General features: G+C 46.4%; 1 protein-coding gene across 1 annotated transcript in view; it reads left to right on the forward strand.

Moving 5' to 3' along the window:
• The window catches only part of NFRKB (nuclear factor related to kappaB binding protein), a 42,598-nt gene extending 27,076 nt beyond the window's left edge, over positions 1-15,522 (forward strand). The window contains 1 exon segment of the mRNA XM_056543341.1: positions 14,955-15,522. Coding sequence (XP_056399316.1) covers positions 14,955-15,077 — 123 coding nt within the window. The 3' untranslated portion in view covers positions 15,078-15,522.
• Positions 15,523-19,260: the final 3,738 nt, after the last annotated feature.

The following is a 19,260-nucleotide window of genomic DNA, read 5'->3' on the forward strand; positions in this document are numbered from 1 at the left end:
CGAATGAAATGGCGTTGCGTATTACCCCAACTGTACGAAATATAGTGGAGGAGGTCCTAAAAGCAACTCTCCAAAACCTAAAACTGGAAGTACAGGAACATACTGGCCGCCTGTCAGAATTGGAGCACAAAACCTCCCAATTGGAGGATACCGACACGGCTGCAGCTAAACGCCTACATGACATGGAATTAGAGATGACCCGCATTGGCGAGAAAATGGAAGACCTAGAAAATCGCTCTAGGCGCAATAATTTACGTATAGTGGGGGTTAAGGAGACAGTAGCACCTCTTGACCTGCAACGCTTTTGTGAGCGAGATCTTCCTAAGTCGCTTGGCCTGTCTCATCCCTGCAGGGTGGAACGAGCCCACAGAATTGGCCCATCTTCACACCCCCAGCCTAACCGACCATCTTCCACTCCGGAGGCCCGCCCCCGTCAAGTCATTCTTCGACTACTGGACTACAACGACAAAGTTGATATTCTGAGGGCATACCGCCGTCTGACACAACCCCTGGAAATTCATGGAATGCGCCTGTTGATTTTTGAGGACTTCTCGGTAGAAGTGGCGAAACGAAGGAGGGCCTTCAGCACTGTTTGCACTAAGCTATTTCAGGCGAAATATAGATTCCAACTGCAGTATCCAGCCACCCTGAGGGTGTTCCATCCTGACGGCTCTACTACCACTTTCAAGACTCCAGAGGAAGCATCTTCATCAATAGACCAGCTGCTGTCCTCTTCCTCCACGTCATCTTCCCGTCCACCGGCTCGGACACCCACTCGTCGTTCAAGGTCACCAAGGAGGAATCATCGTTCCCGCTCAGCACCTAGAGAATCGCAATTCTCTGCAAGCCAAAGACACCGACGTAGACGTCATCGCTCTCCAGGTCGTGGCTATGACAGCGACAGGCGATCTTCACCTGACTGAACACAGCTGTTCCTTGTTCCTTGTTCATGATGACTTCACCTTCTTGCCTTTGAGCCTTCTGCTGGGACTACGGGAATGATGAACCGGACGTCCAGGTTTTCTCTTTATTTTTATCTTCCTCGCCTATATGGCGCTGTTATACAGAAGGTTTCCAGTGTTGCCATATTCCAACCCGGCTTTGGTGCTGTAATGTTGCACGGCCGCACGGCAGGGTTGGCCTTTCACCTGCCTGACTGAGGGACTCGACCATCTTAGAAGGGGTCGGGGGGAGGGGGGGGAGCATGGGCGTCCAGAAATGTGTGATATTACTTTGATGCCTATGTCGGCCGAAAAAAGGAAGTCCATCATCCAAAAGGAAGGTGTTGCTAAATTAGCAACACTTTCTAGGATATTCTACAGGATGGTTAACTGTTATTTGCTTGTATACTGTTTTTGTTTTGTTTGTTCTTTCCCACAGCTCGGAACCTCTAGTGAAAACTACTGCCCAGTTTATTATCGGGCACCTATCCTGCCTTATAGATACTTTACACGGTATTACTTATTCAGGGTCATGTTTGGTATGCCCCCATTGCTGCTGTGCCCTTTCATATCTACTTACACATATAATATCTGCACAGCCCTCCATGAGGGATTGTCTGGATTGTCTTGATTTACCATGCCTAACATAATATCGTGGAATGTCAAGGGTCTTCGCTCCCCCCAAAAACGAAGACTTTTTATACGATACTTGAAACGATTCCACCCGGACATTGTCCTCCTCCAAGAAACCCACCTAGCTGGCTCAGATTTTTTTAGGTTACAGCAGCAATGGGTGGGGTAGGTGTTTGGTTCTCAGGCCCAGGATGGGAAAGCAGGAGTGGTCACCTTGATCCACAAATCTTTTGCATTTGGTCTTATATCACACGACACTGATGATGAAGGCAGGGTCTCACATTTACGACTTGACCACAATGGAGAGATCTTTAGCATTTATAACATATACGGTCCCAATGGGGAAAATAAGTCCTTTTTTCACGCTCTAGCAGACAGAATTCATGACGATAACACGACGAACAAAATAGTGGGGGGCGACTTTAACACAGTCCTCGACCCCCTAGTGGACAGAAAGGGCCCGACATCTCAAGCAATCCCCATACGTAGCAGGGACTGTGTTTTGCCCCCTTTCTTGGACCAATTGGGACTGCTAGATGTGTGGAGAATGTCCCACCCGGACGATAGGGAATTCACCCATTTCTCCAATGCTCACTCTTCCTGGTCTCGTATAGACTATCTACTGACATCTCCGGAACTTTACCATAAAGTTAGCTCAGTAGACATTGGAGAACTGGCGTTGTCAGACCATGCCCCTCTGTCTACGGCTCCTGCCCTCCTACCCCAAAGGGACAGATATTCTTTGGCGTTACCCCTCACTGCTGGCCAAGGATGATACCTTCCTCGAATTGCTTAGGGGTTGGTGGTTAGAATATACCGTATATAATGGGGAACACCGCTCAGACCCAACTCTGTTCTGGGAATCGGGGAAGGCAGTATTAAGGGGAAAATTGATGGCACACGTGGCCCACCTAAAACGCACCTCTCTGAAAAATCTGAATGAAGCCAGTGCTCGACTAAGGGATGTCTATGCCACCTTCGTAGCCCACCCTACTATTCAGAACCGGGAGGAATGGAAATCGGCTAGAGCCACTTTTGAATTATGGTGGGATAGAAGGGAACGCCTAGGGAGATCCCACTTTGAGGTAGATCTCTTTAGACACGGTAACAAATCGGGACGTCTACTGGCCCGTATAGCTAGGGGAAAGATACCCACCCCTCACATAACAGCACTTAAAGACTCCTCGGGAGTCACGCACAAAAACCCTCACTCCATTAACAAATTGCTGTCCTCCTACTATAGCTCGCTTTATGAAAACTCTCCCTCTGACCTTTCGGCGGGTGAGGCCTTCTTGAAACGGGTCCAACTTCCCACACTGACGGAAGAACAGAGGGAGATTCTTAATGCACCGGTGTCGGTGGAGGAAATACAGGGAGTTATCGGTCATCTCCATAACGGGAAGGCCCCGGGCCCAGACGGGTATTCAGGCGAATTTTATAAAGCCCTATCAGAGCAGATTGCCCCAGTCTTAAGGGATATGTTTCAGGTATTCATGTCTACGGGATCATTACCCACAGAAGCCTCTCTTGCACACATAAAAGTTTTGCCTAAACCGGGTAAGGACCTAACTGACCCAGGTTCCTATCGTCCGATATCTCTAATTAACCAAGACATCAAGATTCTATCAAAAATTTTAGCTGACCGTCTTTCTCGATTCATGCCAGCTTTAATCGGTTCCCATCAAGTGGGCTTTATTAGGAACAGATCAGCTACCATGAATTTGAGAACGGTTATGGCGGTTCTAGATCGCCTACAGCATCAGCCCCAGAGGGGTGAAGCTCCTGCCTTGCTCACTTTGGATGCTGAAAAAGCATTCGATAATGTAAAATGGGATTGGCTGGGACTGGTGCTGGATGCGATTGGTATTCAAGGGTCATTTAGGAATTACATTTCTGGGATTTATGCAACCCCCAAGGCTAGAATACACACGCCTGGTATCCTATCCACACCCTTCCCTCTCTTTAAGGGCACCAGACAGGGTTGCCCACTCTCTCCCCTACTCTTTAATTTAGCGTTAGAACCCCTGGCGCTCTCCCTACTGTCTGCAAATATTTATCCTGGCATTAAGGTGGGGAAGAATGAAGTAAAATTGACAATGTTCGCAGATGATATTTTATTGTTCCTTGATGGCCCGACTGCTTCCCTAGGACGCATTATTGAACATCTGAGAACATTTGGGGCGTTCTCGGGTTACAAAATAAATGTGTCTAAATCGGAACTTTTACCCCTAGGTCCTTTCCGTCACCAGTGGCTTCCAGAAATATCAGGTATGGGAGTCCGCATTGCTGACTCCTCCATCACCTACCTAGGTATCAAAATAGGGAGAACGCCCGACACCATATATAGTTTAAACTATACTCCCCTCTTCTCCAAGATTAAAGCTGAATTACGTAAATGGGAAAAACTCCCCCTGAACTTTATGGGGAGATGTGCACTCATTAAAATGGTTAGCTTTGCGCGTCTCCTATACCCCCTGCAAACCCTACCACTTCTGTTAAAACATACTGACGTGAAAGGCTTGAACTCAGCATTCACCAAATTTATCTGGGCGGGGAAGAGGCCCAGAATCGCACTAAACAAACTGATGCTCAATAGGTCTGATGGGGGACTGAATTTTCCCAATGTAAGAGGATACAATCTATCATGTCTTTTTCGATTTGTTAATGACTGGATACATGGATCCTCTTACCATGCTCTTTACGGTCTAGAGAGTGAATTGGCGGCTCCATGGAACCTAGCAGTCCTCTTACATACTACATACTCTAAACTCCCCTCCATAGTGAAACGCTCTGTACTGCTGAGGGATACGGTGGCATCTTGGAAAGAGGTCAGGAAGTTATATGGACTGCCTTACCTCTTATCCAAACATCTACCACTGGCGAAACATCCAGAGTTTCCCCCAAGACTTCCTCCTGAGGTGCTTGGCCTTTGGTCGGACAAAGGCCTCACGAAAGCCAAGCACTTTATGGACGTTACTCAGAAACGATGGCTCCGACCTACCACACTGCTCTCCCTACACAACCTTCCCCCGTCTCATGCATTCCCTATACAACAGATATGCTCCTTCTTCTTTAGTCGATTGCGTAACCTGTCCAAAGAGGCCACAAAGAACAAACTAGACTATCTTATTGGTTCGGAACCCCGTAAATTGTCCATCTCTATGATATACACATCCCTTAGGAAAGTACTACTGAAATTTACACCCTCTTCTATTTTTTCAGCGTGGACCTCATGGGTACCAGGAGACGATATTTCGGAATGTATCTTGAATGGGTGGAATATCATCCGTAAATGTATTATCAATGAGAGATGGCGTGAAACCTACTACAAAATGGCTCACAAAGCCTTATATGGGTTTAACATACTGCCTTCCCCGGATTTCCCCGATCGTATCACGGCCTGCCCTAAATGTGCTACCCCTTTGACGAATATGTGGCATGGAGTTTGGACATGCCCCCATACAGAAAGATATTGGCAAATGATTATATCATATATCAGAGAGAAATGGGAAATGTCACTACCACATACACCAAGAGCCCTATTGTTTCATCAGTTTAGACCACCTGACTTGACCGACCAAGGCCCCACCAAAACACCCCAACTAGTTCACATTGTCCTCTTAGTGGCACTTAGGTGTATCTTCGCAGCCTGGCTCTCCCCTTCTGTTCCCACCATCCCCATGGTCATATCGCAACTTAAACTGCTATGTGGGATAGATAGGCTTGATACTGAACGACACATGAGCACAAACACAGCAAAATATTTCGCCAAATGGCAAGATTTTATTGTTGCACACTACACATCAGCTGAAATCGAGGACATAGTTAAGCCCTTTAGCTCGACAGACTGGTACTGTCTTGGGGTTTTGAGTGATTCACTGGGTCCATTACGACTTACCTCTTGACCTTGACTTCTAACATACTACGAGCATGGCACGCCTAATTTGAGCGAGGCGAATGAATATTGTGATACTGCCGCGCATTTCCACTTGGGTTATCCATTAGCTGTGTGGAGTTTACAGTTTCTGGTTTGTAATTTATTGAATGTTCTTATGGCTCCTATTCGACGATATTCCGCACTTAACTATCAATGTGTGATGTTTGTTTATAACAATGAAAATTCAATAAAATTTGTTTTAAAAAAAAAAATTTAAAATTTTGGGGGAAAAACTGCATTTTTGTGGAAAAATGATTTTTTTTTTTTTTCATCTACACATCTGACTTTTATTTTTAAACATATTTTTATTTGGTTTTCAAATTCAATACAGAGAAAGAGCCTCGGGACATGCAAAAACAAACATCATTTCCTGTATGGTACAATATGACACAATACCACTTAGTGTATATCACACCCCAACCCCCTCCATTGGGAGTCCCCAGGCCCTCGCGAGGGCCTTCTGCCGCCCCTTCGAAATTGCGGATATACCTTCAATTACCAATGACACAATAGCCCACTCGCCCCTCGAAATATTCGTGCAAGGTTCCTAAGCGCAATATGCAATAGCAACCGTGGTCCCCAGCCCCTCACCAAAGAGGAATCTATGAGGTCTCCCCTGAGCCACACCTTTGACACCCCCTAAAACAATGTGCAGTCAGGCCGGCATCAGAAGCATCAGTCGGGTAAACGTAGTTGCCCCAGATCGCCCGATGTCACTCTCGTCAAATACCAGGAAGTATCTTTAAATGGGGTCATCACCTGCATAATGTCATCGTCAGTCAAAAACGTCACTATGAGCATTTCCCATTTTTTTTTAAAACTGTTTGGCCGATTTCTCTTTAGTTCTAAGAATCTCAAGGCTATCTAGGTGCATGTATCTCCTCATCTGGCCCAGGACTTCCTCTACTGTAGGCATGCTTGGTTCCGACCAATGAGCAAGCAAGCATCTCTTGGCCACCAGAATGGCAGTATGCACCAGGAGTGAGATAGACTCATCCCCCTGTCCAACATGAAGAATGACCAATTTGGGAGTCAGGACTAAACCGGGGATCAACTTGCGCAACACCGCGGCAGACACCAACTCCCAAAAAGCTTGTGAAAGTCTGCATGACCACAGTCCGTTTATCAAGTCCGTCCTATAGTCTCCACAGTTCGGGCAATTTTCAATCCTGTCAGGCGTCCTTGGTAGCGAGAATCCGTAGGTAGCATGGTGCAAAATTTTGAACTGGGTCTCCCTCCACCCCTCATTAGACACCACCTTTCTGAGCTACATCCACCCCTCCAGAATAGAAATCGATAGATCAGGTTCAGAGAGCTTATTTTCCCAGTATGAGAATAAGGAGGCCAGGACAGAGTCGCTGCCCTGTCGCTTAAGATAGTGGTACAGACAGGAGAGAGTGTGAGAAGGGGAAGAGGAGCTAATGAAGCTGTCGAAGGAGGTCTGAGAGCGTTCGTGTGACAGAACCGCCAGTCTAGGGCGTAAAAACGCCATCAGTTGGCAATAAGGTAAGTAATGTCCCCCTCCCAATCCGAACTTATCGGCCAGTTCAGAGAACGTCACATATCTAGATTCAACATCGTGAAAGAGATTCCCCACCGTTAGGATGTTTGCCGAGCGCCAGTCTCGGAATTGGGCTGTGGACCTACCCAGCTGGAACTCCGGGAGAGTCCAAAGTGGTATATGTTTACTAATCTAAAAGGGAGGGACATCAGTCTTCGACACTGTTTCCACGCCCCAATGGTATCCCTAAACAGAACGCTATTCCGAATATGTGGCGGCAATGCAGAGAATTTCGTATCCAGCAATGCCGAGAGTGACCAGGGGGCAGCTATCCCCTCCTCCAGGCCGGTGTTCGAATAACACGAGTCCCCCCTCAGCCAGTCAATACATTGTCGGAACAAGCAGGAGAGGTTATAGTGCTTAATATCAGGGAAATCGACCCCACCTTTCTCTTTAGGAAGCATTAATTTGCGGAGAGCAATTCTGGCTCTCTTGCCAGCCCAGAAGAACTTAGTAAAGTGTAAAGTGAGTAATTGAAGGTCACCCCTTTTAAGCAATACTGGGATTGTCTGCATAGGATATAGGAGTTTGGAAAAACTGAGCATTTTAAGGAGATGACATCTAGCCAACAGAGGTAATGGAAGCAAGGACCACCCCTTCAACTCTGCAATAATCCTGTGGATAAGCGGGGGGTAATTCAGGGCATACAGGGAGGAGGGGGTTCTACCCACCCATATACCCATATTTAAACGAGGTGTGGCTAATGGTAACCCGTCTGGGAAGAGCAGAGGACACTAGGGCCCTGTGGTTAGGAGAAAGATCAAGGAGGACACTCTTGGAATCATTGATCTTGAATCCCACACGTGTCCCAAAATCCTCCAATATCTCAAACACTGTCCCTAAGTCCCTTCTGGGATCCGCCAAAAACAAAAGAAGGTCATCAGCGAACAGTGCGTGGGATACCGCCCCCCCCCCCCCCCAACCCGATTCCAAAAGAGTCACCCTGGGATAGCAGTTTCCTGGAAAGAGGCTCTATGGCAATATTGAACAGGAGTGGTGACAGGGGGGGTGCCTTTCTGGGGAGCAAAGGGGTCCGACAAGAAACCGGGCATGTGGATCCTAGCAACCGGTGAGCTATACAAGCTGTGTAGATAAGTAAGAAAGGGGCCTCCAAAATTCATTCGGTCCAGCACCGCCCACAGCCACTCCCGTGAAACATTAACGAAAGCTTTCTCTGCGTCGATAGATAACCGAGCAGGTGAGGGGTGACCATGGGGGTGCCGTTGAATGTCATCAAGCAACACTAGTACCGTACGGACGTGAGTGACCGCAGATCTGCCTTTGGTGAAGCCCACCTGCATCGGTAATATCAAGCGAGGTAACACCACTGCCAGCCTGTCGGCCAAGATTTTTGACACTAATTTAAAATCTACATTGAGCAAGGATATTGGTCTGTACCCATCTGGACCCCCCGAATCCTTCCCGGGTTTGGGTAGAACTTTTATGTATGCAGTGTTCGAGGCAGCCGGTATTTGAGCTCCCCCCAAATAAGAGTCGTACAAAGCTAGCAAATGGGGAGATATCCCAGGCGCTAAGATTTTATAAAAGTCGCCGGAAAAACCATCCGGACCCGGTGAGGCCAAGCCCTTAATGGCTCCCGCCAGTTCCTCCCCGGAGATATTACCCCCTAGCACAGTCCGCTCTTCAGTAGTCAAAGTTGGGAGGGACCCCTGAGTCAACCATGTTCCCAAGTCAGGTGTAGAACTGGATGTATGGGAATATAAGTGCTTGTAATAAGACTGCAGGATCATATTGATGACCTTGGGCTCCCGTCTATCCGTTCCTGTGTCGTCTCTAAGACTAGTGATGTTAGAAGTAGGCCGTGCCCCCTTCCCAAACCTGGCCAAGAGTCTCCCCGGCTTATTCCCAAACCGGAATAATGACACTTCAAAATGTGACCGTTTTAAATTATCTCTTTTCTCGAGCCAGAGATCGTATCCCGCCTTGGCCGTTATCAATGACTGTTTCGTGCTCGGGGAAGGATCGGTTAGAAAGGCGGTATACGATGTCCGGAGGGTAGCACTTAAGGTCAGCAGCTGCCTAGCTATAGTCTTTTTAAGGGAGGACGAGTACCCAAGAATCCACCCCCGGAGGTCCGCTTTCGCCGCATCCCAGAATAGTTGGGGATCCCCCACGTGAGCTGCATTGAGGGAATGGTATTCCATCCACCAACCTTTCAAAAGGGACTGAAATTGTTCGTCCCTCGCCAGGCTAGTGGGGAATCGCCATAGGTAGTCAGAACCTCTAGACACCGTGTCGGTTATGTGGACAGTCAGTGGGGCGTGGTCAGAAATGACCATGTCATCTACCGTCACTTGCTCCACTCTACTCAGTAAAGGTGCCGTGGTAAAGCAATAGTCGATCCTCGACCAGGAGTCGTGTGGATGGGAATAGTGGGTGTATTCCCTACCATTAGGACCATAGACATTTGTGATCACATATTCTTCAGCAGCCACCTTAAGTTGTACTGTGCAACGTCTTCCTATATCGTCATGTGTCACAGAAATCACATCACAAGAGAAAGCCTTGTGTAAAGGAGGATCACCCCGGCCCTCCTATCTACCGCAGGAGATCCCTCCACCCGTCCCACCCACCATTTGCGCAGTCTGAAAAAGTCCTCCCTCTCCAGGTGGGTCTCTTGTAAGAGGACCAGATCAGGGGAGAACCTCTTGAGATGTCGCAGGACCTGGCTACGTTTCTGGGGAGACCTCAACCCCTTTATATTCCATGAGATTATTCGCATAACTTGAGGACCAAAAGTAAATGCAGTAGGAACTGAATAGTGGCAAGATAGTGTCTGAGGGCTAGAAATATATTATCCGAGGGCACACACCCCATCCCCAGATAAGACACAAAAAACACCCAAGAGAACAAAGGAGAAGAATGCGGACTGGCTGTGTATGAACAGAAACCGATCACAGTCGCCCCTAGTCCTAGGGACTTCCAAAAATCCCATACTGCTAGGAAAGGAGAGACCAAACACCCGGCCCCCTCCCCCCAGAAGAAGTGGAGCAGAATAACAGAAATACACTACCCTAATAAACTGTTCATCACCCGACCTAGATTAGGACCACCCGAGCAATCCGATCCACTCCACCCCCGACCTTCAAGAACAGAGGCCCATCGAGTACACTGTTATACCCTGTAGGCGTTAAACAGTAATAACAGTGTTAATATGACTATACACGACAGGGAATATGCTTGTCCCAGTATGACAGTGCCGAACCCTGGCCCCACTGCCGACCCTGACTGTAGTCGGACCCAAGGACCCTCCGCATTAATATGTGGCCATGAACATCCCGCCACATGCCCTGAAGGATTCATCCATAGAAATACACCAAGAAAACCCCTTTATACAAAAAATTGGACGTGCCCCTGAGGGATCATAATGGTTTCTTTATATAAAAAAAAAAATGTTTCCCCGAGTTTTGTATCTTCCCCCTTCATTATTTAACTTAGTTTTTTTTTTTTTTTTTTTATATATATATTTTTTTTCTCTCTTGTATTTTGAGTTTATTTGCATTGCCTCCCCCACGCCCTCGCCCCCCCCCCCCTCGCCCCCCGCTCCCCCCCTCGCCCCCGCTCCCCCCCTCGCCCCCGCTCCCCCCCCTCGCCCCCCTCTCCCCTCCCCCCTCGTCCCCTCTCCCCTCCCCCCTCGTCCCCTCTCCCCTCCCCCCCTCGCCCCCTCTCCCCTCCCCCCTCGCCCCCTCTCCCCTCGCCCCCGCTCCCCTCCCCTCAAGCAACCCAACGAACAAGAAGATAACTACCAGCAATCAGGGTCCAGTATCATCCCAGAGGCACTCAAGCGGGGTACATCCAGTCTCCTACATGGTCATATGGTCAGCGACCAAATCAGCAGGAATCCTCATCTGAATTCAAGCGGCAGTCCCATAGACCAACATAAGGGGACAAGTCAGCGAGTCTTTGATCCCGCGGCGGAAGGGTCCAATCTTCGGATGCTCCACGATCCGGTCTGTACGAGGATGCCACCGGGTTGAGGGCATCGTGAGCACCAGAAGTCGGTCCCCGTGATTGGCTCGGTGGAGGAGAAGCAGGAACATCATTCCCTCAGGCTAAGGAGCGGCCCAAAATATCGGTCAGGCCAGCGGAGGCAGCATCAGGTGTCAAGTAGGTTGCCATTTGGCCGTCAGGGAAGAACACTCTTAAGTTCGCTGGGTACAGCATGGCAAAGCGAATATTTTTCTTGTATAGGGCCGTACAAATTGGGGACAGTACCTTGGGGCGGCTGGTGACTTCGGCCGAAAAGTCTCCAAAAATGAGCAACCGAGCTCTGCCAATAACCAGGTCATCTCTTCTTCTCCTGAAAGCACGTAAGATAGCAGTCTTATCCTGAAAGTCCAGGTATTTAGCGATCACTTGGCGTGGACGGGACCTTGTGGCCAGACCCGGGGTTACTCCTCTCTCCGCCTCCCCCCTCAGGTCAGGGCCCATCCTATGTACTCGTTCAACCTTGCAAGGTCTTGGTAGGCCCAGATGTTTGGGAATGAGGAACTCACAGAGGTGTAGCAGGTCAGACGCCGGAACAGATTCTGGGACCCCCACAACGCAGAGATTGTTCCTTCTGGAGCGGTTCTCCAGATCTTCCACTTTGTCCCAGAGGAGGCGGCATTCCGCCTCCAGTGTTGCGACCTTGCCATCTGTCAACACTCCGCTGTCCTCTGCTGCCTGAATACGATCCTCTGCGGACTGTAAGCTGGCGCAATGTTGCGACAGCGACGTTTGCAGCTCTTGCAGGGCTGTTTGTAGCGTCGTCACCAAGGTCTCCTTAACTCGGGGCATAATCCGGTCCACCATCACATCGGCAAGCGCAGCATAGTCAGTGGTCTGGTGCGCTGGGGAGTCGTCCTCTGCCCTCAGGCCGGAAAGCGAAGGAGCCGGAGAGGCCGCTCGGCTGGAGGCGGGAGAGGAGGCCGCGCTGGGGGGTCTGTTACGGCCGCGGGATTGCCTGGCTTTTGCGGATTTGTCGTCTCGGAGCCCCATGTGTACCACAAAACGGTCCATAAAAGGTGGGTCAGTTCTTGGGATGGTTCGGGCCAGCTGAACTGGGTTCAATTGCGGGTAATTCGGGTTTATCTCGAGAGCGGGAGAGGAGCGGAGCTACTCTGTGTCCTCTCAGCATGGCGCCAGAATCGGAAGTTTCTACACATCTGACTTTAAGGAAAAGTCGTTAAACACCTGTGGGGTGTTAAGGCTCACTGGACCCCTTGTTACGTTCCTTGAGGGGTGTAGTTTCCAAAATTGTATGCCATGTGGTTTTTTTTGTTTGTTTTTTTGTGCTGTTCTGGCACCATAGGGGCTTCCTTGCGACATGCCCCCCAAAAACCATTTCAGCAAAACACACTCTCCAAAATCCCATTGTCGCTCCTTCCCTCTAGTGCACCCACATAGCACTTTACATCCACATATGAGGTATTTCCTTACTCGAGAGAAATTGGGTTACAAATTTGGGGGGGGGATTTCTCTCCTTTTAACCCTTATAAAAATTTAAAAAAAATGGCTCTACAAGAACATGCAAGTGTAAAAAAGAAGATTTAGAATTTCCTCCTTTATTTTGCTGCTATTCCTGTGGAACACCTTAAGGGTTAACAAACTTTCTGAATGTCATTTTGAATGCTTTGAGGGGTGCAGTTTCTATAATGGGGTCATTTATTGGGGTATTTCTCACAGAAAAGCCCCTGAAATCCACTTCAAACTTAACTGTCCCTGAAAAATTCAGATTTTGTATTTTTGTGAAAATTTTGAAAATTGCTGCTATACTTTGAAGCCCCTTAATGCCTTCAAAAAGTAAAAACCTGTCAACTTTCTGATGCCAACATAAAGTAGACATATTGTATTTGTGAATCAATATATAATTTATTTGGAATGTCTATTTTCCTTACAAGCAGAAAGTTTCTAAGTTACAAAAATGCTACATTTTTTACATTTTCATCAAATTTTGGGATTTTTCACCAAGAAAGGATGCAAGTAACGACAAAAATTTACCAGTATGTTAAAGTAGAATAAGTCATGAAAAAACTATCTCAGAATCAGAATAAAAGGTAAAAGCATCCCAGAGTTATTAATGCATAAAGTGAGAGTGGTCAGAATTGCAAAAAAGGGGTATTCCAGGAAAAAACTTTTTTTTTTTATATATCCACTGGCTCCAGAAAGTTAAACAGATTTGTAAATTACTTCTATTAAAAAAATCTTAATCCTTTCAGTACTTATGAGCTTCTGAAGTTAAGGTTGTTCTTTTCTGTCTAAGTCCTCTCTGATGACACGTGTCTCGGGAACTGCCCAGTTTAGAAGCAAATCCCCATAGCAAACCTCTTCTAAACTGGGTGGTTCCCGAGACACGTGTCATCAGACAGAAAAGAGCAACCTTAACTTCAGAAGCTCATAAGTACTGAAAGGATTAAGATTTTTTAATAGAAGTAATTTACAAATCTGTTTAACTTTCTGGAGCCGGTTGATATATAAAGAAAAGTTTTTTCCTGGATAACCCCTTTAAACAGATTTGTAAATTACTTCTATTAAAAAATCTTAATCCTTCCAATAATTATCAGCTGCTGAAGTTGAGTTGTTCTTTTCTGTCTGGCAACAGTGCTCCCTGCTGACATCTCTGCTTGTCTCGGGAACTGCACAGAGTATGGTGGGAGTTGAAGTTTTGCAACACCTGAATGGCCACAGTTTAAGAGCTTGATCATGCCCACCTTTCTTGACTGATATCTGGTTTGGTTTAAGAAAGTAAACGCTGCAAATTTAGCACAATTTTAAATGTGCAATTTGTGAAAATCGGGAATAAACTGAGTAAGGCTGGGTTCACACCACGCTTTTGCAATACAGTTTTGTATCAGGTTTTTGATTTTAAAAAAAAAAACGGATTCTTCAAAACCTGACTAAACTGTATCAAAATGTGTACAAATTTTTTATCTGTATGCAGTTGAAAACAGTATACGGTTTGATAAATGATGTCCGGTTGCATCCTTTTAAGAAAAAACGTAAACGTTTTTAACCTTTCACTCCATTATGAATAAAGTTTTACTAGTTTGATTGAAATTCCAAGAAAAAAAAACTTGGCAAAGGTGAAAACCAGATGGAACCGTAAGCACATACAGTTCTGTACAGTTCCCATTGACTCCCATGTTTAAAAAAAAAAAAACGTATACGGTTTAATACAGTTTTTCTCTTGGACCAAAAACCGTGGTAGGCCACGGTTTTCTGTCCGGGGAAAAAAAAAATAGTAAAAAACCATATGGTTTGAAAAACTGAGACAACCGTATACATCATGGTGCATACAGTTTTGAATGGGAAGTCTATGCCACGGTTTTCTGTACGGTTGCATACGTTTTTTTTTATGAAACCGTTTGCTGAAACCGTATAGCAAAATCGTGGTGTGAATCCCCCCTAACAAGTGTGGCCATAATTAGAGATGAGCGAACTTACAGTAAACTCGATTCGTCACAAACTTCTCGGCTCGGCAGTTGATGACTTTTCCTGCATAAATTAGTTCAGCTTTCCGGTGCTCCGGTGGGCTGGAAAAGGTGGATACAGTCCTAGTAGACTCTTTCCTAGGAATTTATCCACCTTTTCCAGCCCACCGGAGCACCTGAAGGCTGAACTAATTTACGCAAAATAAGTCATCAACTGCTGAGCCGAGAAGTTCATGACGAATCGAATTTACTGTAAGTTCGCTCATCTCTAGCCATAATCAGTAGTACCTATACAATTTTGCTACTTCCAGTTGTCCCTATAGCTTGTTTGTGCATAAGTTTTGGTTTGGCCCCTTTTGGTTGGGATTAGTTGCACCCGCTGTTTCTTGATAACCTATGATGATTTGATATTTTCAAAAGTGATAACAAATTAAAATTTCCTCCACTAGGTGCGTATTCAGACAGTCCCCGCCTCCCATTTGCAGCCGGCCTCCTCTGCAGCTTCCAAGGCGGTATCCACCGTTGTAGTGACCACCACCCCTCCCCCTAAGCCAGCGACAGAGCCTCAATGACTGGCGGGGGACACCAAGACATCAGTGTTCATGGGACGACACCACAAGTCCTGAGGGTGAGCAATAGATCGTGTGCTCTGTGGCCCCAGATGTCACGGCACAGACTATTCCTGGCACCATAACAGAAGAGCTATAGCCGGTGATGTTCCTGGTAAGAAGGCGTCGGGCTGAGGGATTGTACAATTCCTGGTGAACTCTGCTGCAGCCAAAATGCGTGTTTGGACTTTGTTTTTTATGCTGTAACAGCAAATGGTGAAAAAAAAATGTAATATATATATATTTGCCTTTTGCTTGTAAATGTAAAATATATTTAAGAATCAATGAAAAGGTTTTGTGGAGTTTATACTGTGAAAGCAGTGAGGTGTGTACCCCTTAGAGCGGGCTTTTTGGGCATGCAGGGAATTTTAGTTTTCGCAATAGTTGGAGGCACATTGGTTGGGAAACACTGTCTTAGGGTGCACGCACACCACGTTTTTGCTATACAGTTCCCGTATACGGTTTCAAGTTAAAAACCATACAGAACCGTATAGAAAACCGTATGCCAAACGCATCATCCGGTTTAGTCCGTTTTGCGTCTTACATGGTTTTGTCTGTTTTTTTTACCTGTACCCAAAACCGTAGTCTACTATGTTTTTTTTCCGGTAGAAAAACAGTACAGTTCCAAATGGACCATCGTTTGTTGAAACCATCGTATGTTGAGGGATCCGTGCAATGTAAAGTATAGGACAGTGGTCTACAACCTGCGGACCTCCAGATGTTGCAAAACTACAACACCCAGCATGACCGGACAGCCGTTGGCTGTCCGGGCATGCTGGGAGTTGTAGTTTTGCAACATCTGGAGGTCTGCAGGTTGAAGACCACTGGTAGAGGAAGTTGTACTCACCTGTCCCCGCCGCTCCGGACCGTCACCGCTCGTCACCGCTGCCCTGGATGTCGCCCTCAATCGCTGTTGCCGCGTCCCCGAGGTGTCCCCGACATTCCGGTAAGACCTCTGCTTCCCCGGCATCTTTGCTCTCCGTCACAGCCATCACGTCGTTACGCACGCCGCTCCTATTCAATGACGGGACGGCGTGCGCAGCGACGTGATGACGACGACGATGAAGAGCGCCGACTATGCAGGGGATCCCGAAGAGGACGCGCCGGAGCCCCGAGGACAGGTAAGTGATCGTCAGCGGACCACACGGGGCACCGTAAACGGCTATCCGGTGGCAGCTGAAGCAGTCTGCGCTGCCGGATAGCCGTTTATGCGATGGCCCCGACATATAAAAGCTTCTTATGTTGATGCTGCCTTCAACATGCGATGGCCTCTGAGAGGCCTTCGCATGTTGAAATGATCATATGTCGGGGTCATCGTAGGTCGGGGGGTCACTGTATTAAACCGTATTTTTTTTTTTTTTTTTTATTTGAAGAAGGGAGTCAATGGGAACCCTACAGAACTGTATGTGCATATAGTTCCATCCGGTTTGCACCATACTGTTTTTGACTTAGCACAGTTTTTTTCTTGGAATTTCAATCAAACAAGTGAAACTTTATTCATAATGGAGTGAAAAGTTAAACGTATACTTTTTTTTCTTAAAAAAACTGATGCAACCAGACATAATTTTTCAAACCGTATAGGGTTTTTAACCGTATACAGGTTGAAATTTGTACACACGTTTTAATACAGTTTAGTCAGGTTTTGAGGAATCCGTTTTTCATCAAAAACCTGATACGGGAACTGTATTGCAAAAACGTGGCGTGCATGCACCCTTAGACATGTCCATACGGATGCCATCACACGTGGGTCCTCAAATGATCTTCAAGGAGAGGAGCCTCTATGGTTGTCACTAATTATCTCCTTCATTCCTTGCTTCCCAAGCCCTCTTGCTTAGGTTGCATTCACACCACGTTTTTGCAATAGAGTTTTGATTAAAAAAAAAAAAAACTGATTCCTCAAAACCTGACTAAACTGTATCAAAACGTGTACACGTTTTAACCCGTACACGGTTTGAAAAATGTCTGGTTGCATACGTTTAAAAAAAAAATAAATAAATGCGTATGCGTTTTTTAACTTTTCACTCCATTATGAATAAAGTTTTACTTGTTTGATTGAAATTCCTAGAAAAAAACTGTACAAAGTCAAAAGCCGTATGGCGCAAACTGGATGGAACCGTACCCACATACGGTTCCCATTGACGCCCATGCAAAACTACAACTCCCAGCATGCCCGGACAGCCTTCGGCTGTCCGGGCATGCTGGGAGTTGTAGTTTTGCAACATCTGGAGGTCCGCAGGTTGGAGACCTCTGGTATAGACTATGTATAATTTTGAATTGTGAAATTCTGTTTCAAGTGAATATTTTTTGGGGGAATGGAGTCCATTTTTGATCTTGCATCTTACATGGAGGCACAGCTGGTATATAGTACCATGACTACAGACAGGCTACCGTGCACTGCAGTCTAGACTGTAAGCCTGGGTATACATGTCTGGAGAAGAGTTTTATACTGAAAATAAGTTAACCAATTTGCAAAGTGTGTTGTGCCGGCAGTCAGATGGCAGTCGGTCCCGCTGAGGCAGCGGTGCAGATGCAGGAGGGAACAGCTGGACGGCGTGGACTTCTGGACCAGGGAGAAAATCCGATTTTTTTGGCTCAAAAAAACTTTTTTTTTTTAAATCTGATTTTCTCCCTGGTCCAGAAGTCATCCCTGCCAGGCTGCCTTCCTTCCAGCTGTTCCCTCCTGCATATCCTTTATAAAGCACTGGCCCCCAGTTTGTGGCTCTCAAGCTGTTGCAAAACTAAAAACTTATGCTGGGAGTTGTGGTTTGTGTAACGGCTGGATAGCCACAGATTAAAGAGGTACTCCGCCCCTAGACAACTTATCCCCTATCCAAAAGATAGGGGGTAAGATCTCTGATCGCGGGGCTCCCGCCACTGTCATCAGCTGCACTGAGTGAAGCTAACTCCGTGCTGATTACTCACGATATACGGGCCGGAATATTGTGACATCACGTCCCCGCCCCCCTCGTGACGTCACGCTTCGCCCCCTCAATGCAACTCTCTATGGGAGGGAGCATGTTGGCCATCACGCCCCCTCCCAAATGCATTGAGGGGGTGTGGGGTGGGACGTCGCGATACTCCGGCCCCTGTATTGTGAGTTATCAGCATGGAGCAATCTTCACTCCGTGCAGCTGATGACAAGCGGATGCTGCAGGAGAGATTGCGGGGGTCCCCAGCAGCGGGACCCCCTGCGATCAGACATTTTATATTCTATCCTTTGGATAGGGGATAAGATTTCTAGGGGTGGAGTACCCCTTTAAAAGGTACGTTTGAGGCTAGGAGGAATAGTCACATTTTATCTTAAAGGGGTACTTCAGGAAAATAATATATATATTTTTTATATTAACTGGCTCCAGAAAGTTACAGATTTGTAAATTACTTCTATTAAAAACTTAATCCTTCCAGTACTTATTAGCTTCTGAATACTACAAAGGAAATTCTTTTCTTTTTGGAACACACAGCTCTCTGCTGACATCTTTGTCCATTTTAAAGGGGTACTCCCATGGGAAACTTTTTTTTTTTTTTTATCAACTGGTGCCAGAAAGTTAAACAGATTTGTACATTTCTATTAAAAAAAAAATCTTAATCCTTCCAGTACTTATTAGCTGCTGAATACTACAGAGGAAATGGTTTTCTTTTTGGAACACAGAGCTCTCTGCTGACATCTGTTCATTTTAGGAACTGTCTAGAGCAGCATATGTTTGCTATGGGGATTTTCTCCTACTCTGGACAGTTCTTAAAATGGATAGAGATGTCAACAGAGAGCACTGTGCTCATGATGTCAGCAGAGAGCTCTGTGTTCCAAAAAAAGAAAACCATTTCCTCTGTAGTATTCAGCAGCTAATAAGTACTGGAAGGATTAAGATTTTTTAATAGAAGTCATTTACAAATGTGTTTTAAACGTTCTGGTACCAGTTGATTTAAAAAAAAAAAGTTTTCCACCGAAGTACCCCTTTAAGCAATAACTCCACCCTTATCTGTGGTCATGTCTGGTATTGCAGATTCAAGTTTAAATAATGCATTTTTTTTTCTTCCATGAGTGGAAGACTGAATCCAGTAGGTGAAACACTTAGTAGTAACCCGCTCATCACTTTGTATCTTAGCTCCATAAGGTTTTTAGTATTAGGACTTGACATCTCGGCTCCAG

The sequence above is a fragment of the Hyla sarda genome, chromosome 10, assembly GCF_029499605.1.
Source record: "Hyla sarda isolate aHylSar1 chromosome 10, aHylSar1.hap1, whole genome shotgun sequence".
Lineage (NCBI taxonomy): Eukaryota > Metazoa > Chordata > Amphibia > Anura > Hylidae > Hyla > Hyla sarda.